The 6,195-nt window shown below is 45.6% G+C and overlaps 1 protein-coding gene across 1 annotated transcript; it reads right to left on the reverse strand.

The window, feature by feature from the left end:
* Nucleotides 1-2,566: 2,566 nt before the first annotated feature.
* On the reverse strand, nucleotides 2,567-5,157 carry fzd9b (frizzled class receptor 9b). Its single transcript, XM_028573340.1, has one exon. The coding sequence runs from the start codon at nucleotides 5,055-5,057 to the stop codon at nucleotides 3,252-3,254; it is 1,806 nt and encodes a 601-aa protein (XP_028429141.1). The 5' UTR covers nucleotides 5,058-5,157; the 3' UTR covers nucleotides 2,567-3,251.
* Between the last annotated feature and the right edge of the window lie 1,038 nt (nucleotides 5,158-6,195).

Genomic DNA, 6,195 nt, shown 5'->3' on the forward strand with positions numbered 1-6,195 from the left:
ATTGATGCCATAATGATTGCCTTTAATCAGACCCATGACCAGATGGAGGGATTTCTCCTCAGTAGACAAAAACATGGTGTCAGCAGCTAAAGCGGGAGAGAGGTGTTTTTACGCCTCTTGATAAAAAACAAATGTACAAATCCTGGGTAAATAGACCTGCTCTGTGTTGCTTTAGAAAAAATAAATACACAGTTAGATTCACAGTCAACACAATGAAATATTCCTGAGAAACCTATAAAGAAAAATGTTGCCTTTTCTGGGAGTAGTCTCACTATTGGCCCAGACAAACTTGCTGCTCAGTGCGACTGACACTATTTAACCTCCTGAGCCAAAAGAGAAGAAAAACAGCGTGGAGAGTCAGCCAAACTAAACCTTTTGAGCTTACTTGCTCCTGAAATCGGACATTACTGGAAGTTTAGGTGAGGTCTTCTTCACAAGAAGCTTGGTGTTGATTGGCTGCTGCTGCTCCAGCACTGCAGACCTCAGGTGTGTGTGTGTGTGTGTGTGTGTGTGTGTTTGTGTGTGAAGGGAAGGTGTTCCCGGCAGCCACATCTCTGACGCCAAAGGAACCACAGCTCAAACAAACTGTTTTTGGAATGAACATTTTCTTTCTAGCCTCTATCTATAACACTGTGCTCCACTGTGATTCCTTTCCTCTGCGAAAGAGAGGGAGCTAAAAATAGCTGTCAGTGACCTGGAAATGTAGCGATAGAATTCACATTTGTGGAAAAAGAAACGGAGCAAAGACATCCTGTTGCTGCTATAACAAGTCATTTCTGTTGACCTTTGTGATTTAAAAAAAAAAAAAAAAAAAACCTGTCTTAGTCATATTCAGCAAAACGTCAGGGAAAAGTGCAGAAAGGGCAAAAAAATGAAGAAAAAAAAGAAATGCTGAGAAGTGATAAAAGAAATTTAAACAAAACTTTGCTGCAGAAGACAAACTTGCCCTCTGTCCTACCCCCGTGTCCTTAACCCTCTGCAGCTACCTCCTTCCTATCTAATCAGTGCAGCTCAGCGCAGGTGGGACAAGCTGGTTTGTGTCTCACACAGCAAGTGTTTGGACTCTCTGGGTCATGTCACTGGAGTGTAAACTGGGGAGGAAGCACGCGCCCCCGTTCAGGCGCCCGTGAACTGGAACGTGTGGCTGAAACACCACCAGCCGAGTCTCTGGCTGCGAGCGCGCTCCAAGCAAAACAACCCTTTTTAAATAGCTAAATGTGATCCACACGGTGTCAAGAGTCCAGAACTCGCAATGCTCGCCTGCCAAGCCATGGACAACGTCTACAATGGCTGAGTAATGAAAACAAAAAAAAAGGGGAGGATGTTGGTAGTTAACACACATCTCGTTCTGCAGAAGGAAGGAGTAAGTAATTTAAGTTAACTGGGGCGTTGCACAGATCCACACAACACTGCACCGAGTGGAAATGTGGTTAATTTACTACAGAGACCCAATGCAGCTTTGATTTAAACTCAAAGTCTTTAGTAAATGAATACTAACGTGCTGCAGTACATCAATCTTATCCTGCTGGAATGCAAATGTTGGGGGAAAAAATGAAAACAAAATTTAAGTTTTAACCTCTGGAGATGTCAGCGAGCACACGCCTGCTTCACACTGCTGAGGTTCCAGTAATGTAATGAAAACAAGCTCCTGGTCATCGCATTTTTTTCCATGCTATCACTACCACGTGCTGCTGCTGGTGACACACTACACAATTGCACACAGACATAATAATCAATCCCACTGCTGTCAAACACTGTGTTTTGCTGTAATTTGTGTTGGCACTTAAATTGTTAAAGTCCCGTAATGTAAAAACTATTTATTTTCACTTTTTTTTTATGGACCATGTGAGAACACGGTGGCTCCTGTGCATATTAAAATGGACTTTATTACTGAAATGTTAGTTGCAAGACCCAACTTAGGGTATTTATTTAATAAAAATAATGTTGTTGCACACTTTTTCTCTTAAACAGTCAGTGATTATTTATACCTGGTATGATAGTTGCATTGTTTCTTCAGCCAAACAAAATGCCTTGCAGTACATCAAATTCAAACAGTTAAACATGGGAATTTGGATCTTTTATACAGTGGAATTCCCTTTATTTATACCAAAAATACAGCTTCCAATAGCCACAAACCACAACTTAAACATTAAGTGAATAATCCATCTACTTAATGAGCAACCGCAATATTGAGTGCCTGTGAAACTGTCAGTGAAATCATGCAATAAGGCTGAAATCCACGTCAAATTCGTCGTCTCAGATCAAAGTGCTGAGTGTTTGAACAGGGATTAGATGGAGCAGCGAGAGGGCAACAACAATGATTTTTGTGGAAGGATTAAAACAGGCATTAATTAAAGATATTCCTCCGCTCCTGCATTTTTAAGACAGTGGTGCAAGCATGAATACTTGCCACGGTTTGCTATTCATCAGTGATTCTCTTTGAGGATTATTGTTGGGGACGCCTCTGGGATGTGTAGCATGCACTTGGAAGACAACACATTTGGCGGGGAGCCCCGCCGTAAAAAAAGAAATTGGGCAAATCCCTGGAGAAGAATGGCAGGAAAACAAGAATGAAATGATTTTGTAACTTATTAAGTCTGAAACAGTTTAAGACTGTTCAAATGGTTACATATCCAGTATAAGCTACTGTGAGATAGTAACAAACAGTAACACCAGTCAGCAAAAGTTGAACATGAATTTCACAAATTTATTTTCCTCCAAAAAGGCCAGAACCAGAATTCTTATAAAAGGCACTTCATTTCCCTTTACCTTTTTAATAAATGCATCTAAACAACAAATCTGATAAGATACAATTTTAAATTAAATCTATTTACAATAAATAAAACATTTATACAGATGTATACAGTTAATCATGCCACTCTTAGGGAGGACAATATTTCCCATGACACCTCCCATAACAGTCTCTCTTTTCTTTTTTTTTTTGCTTTGAAACACGGGCATGTCTACTGCACAGAACACTATGAATCAGAAAAAATATGGGTAACAATACTGAACATTTCCCTTTATGTATTGAATACTGTTTATAGATAGTTTCTCCCTCGGCAGCAGCAGAGCAGCAACTGACAGTTCAATTCAACCACTCATCTTTTTACAAAGTCTTTAGCAGCTCCTTATTCAGGGCATAGGTGTGTTTGTGACTGTATGTGGTTGCATTTGGCAGTGTGTGTGCGCATATGTATGTGTGTGTGTGTGTGTGTGTGTGTGTGTGTGTGTGTGTGTCATGCTCCCTCTCAGACATGTGTGGGGTTGTCTGAGTGCAGGTCAGTCTTGGCCATGTGCAGAACCACAGCAGGAGATTTGTAGTGGCAGTGTGTGCTGCCGCAGCTGACGCCGCTGCAGGGTTTTCTACTTCTAGTCCTGTCTGTCAGCTTCCGGCTGCACAGGCCCTGCCAGGTCTGCAGGGTCTTAGAGCTCCACACCCACACGCCGCTGGTGATGCCGACCACCAGCGACATGAAGATCTTCAGCATGAACACGGCCACCGTGGGCACAGACGTCTGCAGCGAGCAGTCGCTGCTGAGACCGTTGAACGACCCGCACTTCATCTGCAGCCCCCTCAGCTTCCAGTAGTCCATGTTAAGCCTCTCGTAGAAGTAGCAGACTATGACGCAGGTGGCCGGCACCGTGTAGAGGATGGAGTAGATGCCGATTTTCACCATGAGCTTCTCCAGCTTCTCTGTGTTGGTGCCCTCCGTCTTCATCACTTTCCGGATGTGGAAGAGAGCCACGAAGCCCGTGAGGATGAAGGATGTGCCGATGATCAGGTAGCAGGACAGAGGGATGAGGACGAAGCCCGTGAGCGCCCCGGAGTCCATGCTTCCCACGTAGCACAGCCCCGTCAGCTCGTCTCCAGCCACCTTCCTCATTGTGAGGATGACGATGGTCTTCAGAGCCGGGATGCCCCACGCGGCCATGTGGAAGTAGTTGCTGTGGGCTTCGATAGCCTCATGGCCCCACTTCTTCCCTGCAGCCAGGAACCAGGTGAGGGTGAGGATGACCCACCAGATAGAAGAGGCCATGCCAAAGTAGTAGAGGATGAGGAAGACGATGGTGCAGCCTGTTGACTCCAGCCCTTCCTGGATGATGTACAGTTCTCCGTGCTCCCGGTCACAGGCGATGTTCTCAGCCCCGGCCACTGAGCGGATGATGAAGGCCACCGAGTAGACGTTGTAACACATGGAGAGGAAGATGATGGGGCGCTCGGGGTACTGGAAGCGGTGAGGCTCCAAAAGGAAGGTGAGGACGGTGAAGGCAGTGGAGACGAAGCAGAGGATGGACCACACCGCCATCCAAATGAAGGCAAAGTCCTTGTCCTGCCTGGACCAGAAGACATCTACAGCGGGGGAGCAGCGTGGGGCACACGACTGGCTCTTCTCCACAAACTGGAACTTGTCCGGGTTCTCACAGGAGCCCACGCTGCCTGGAGAGCGACCACTGCCGGTGCCTGGCTGCCTGGGGCGCGGGGGCACCGGAAGCATGCCTTCACCTTTCTTGCCCTCTGTCCTGGTTTCGTTCTCGGGGGCCTCCATGCACAGGGCGTTGGGGTCGTTTCTGGTGGGCAGCTTGGAGCAGTCGAGCGAGTCCGGCCAGGTGTAGCTGAACTTCTTCATGATGGGGGCACACCTCTCCCTGGCCTGCTCACACATGGGTCTGCAGGCGGGGATGGAGGTCGACACCTTGTCCGTGCACATGGGGGCGTATAGGGAGCAGAGGAAGAAGCGGAGGTGCACATCGCAGCCATAAGCCACCAGAGGGGCGAACTCGTTCAGCTTGATGGCAGCCTCCTTCTGGTCGTTGTGGTCCATGAAGTTGGGCATCCGGGTCAGGTTGTAGCCGATCCCCTCGCACATGGGGATCACGATGGGCTCGCACTTGGCCGGTCTGCCTCGCTCCAGGTCGTAGGAGCCTATCTCAAAGCTGGAGCCAGAAATCACCAGCAGACACCACAGAAAAACCGCCACCTTCAACGGACAACCATCCATGTTCATTGTTTTAGTCAAAAACGAAGCTCTGTCTTTTAAAAAAAAAAGTATCATGAAAAGGTAAAAAAAAAATAAACCACGGGGTCGGTTAGAGAGAGACCCCCGCTATTTCCCCATAGCGAAGGCAGGTCCAAATGTTGCCTTTACCGTTATCGCTCCGTTAGAAAAAACACCCCCCCTAAAAAAAACAGACTTACGCAGAAAGTAGGCTAGCTAAGAGTTCAATTATTTAGCGTTGAATTGAAACGATTAATCCCAAAGACAGTCGAGATAAAGGTCCGTAGCTAAGACGTGACAGTCGAAAACTTCGTAAAAAACAATGGAGGAAAATCATCAAAATCAAAGCACGAAAGCTGAGTGTAAATCCTCGAACCGACCGTTAGTAACCTTCTGGTAAAAAGCAGATATCGAAGAGGCCGTTTGCGCGTTTGTTGCGGGTCCAAAAAGGCTGGTTAGCTGCGACTCTGCCTGTCTGTCGGCTCTCTGCTCTCCGCTTTCAGACTCGACACTGAAGTTTGAGAGCCGCTCAGTGGGACTTCAGTCGGGGAGAGACTGAGGGGAGGAGGGGGGTGGGCGCTGCGTGACGCTCACATTTCAACCGGCAGCACCACACAAGGAAAATTATCAAACAGATGCTGGAGGATGGTGCTCTGACATTTCTGCTTTGAATTGTATTCAGACCGTTTACTTGAGTAAAATAGCAATACAAAAACGTGTGAAATGCTGTGTTACAGGTAAAAGCACTGTATTCCAAATTTGAATTATTAGAATTATCAGCAAAGTGTAAATAGGCTTACTTTTTCTCAATGGTGGAATGTACACTCACCCAAGTAGCCTACTGTAGCCCTACGAAAGTAGACTACACATTAAGGTACCAGCACTTTATCTGAATATATGTAGGCTTATGTCATACCTTGGCTACACCTTAACTCCGTTATAATTCAGAGGAAAATATTTTATATTTTATTTTATTTGAGATATTAGAATTTGACATAGGCTATATAGGCTACTCTATACATTTGAAAGATATTCCATATACAAAACTACACATGGTAAGCTTATAAAATAGTTTAAAGCGAATCAAATTTGTTGTACCCTGACCATCTACAACAATACAATGCTACTTAGACATTGATGCATCAGTATTAACAATTCAGTGATATGACAGTATAACAGTTGCCATATAACCATT

Source organism: Perca flavescens, chromosome 3, assembly GCF_004354835.1.
Source record: "Perca flavescens isolate YP-PL-M2 chromosome 3, PFLA_1.0, whole genome shotgun sequence".
Taxonomy (NCBI): Eukaryota; Metazoa; Chordata; class Actinopteri; order Perciformes; family Percidae; genus Perca; species Perca flavescens.

Excerpts from the sequence above, each read along its gene's own strand:
- fzd9b (XM_028573340.1), bottom strand. The coding sequence starts at position 5,057 with ATGATACTTTTTTTTTTAAAAGACAGAGCTTCGTTTTTGACTAAAACA.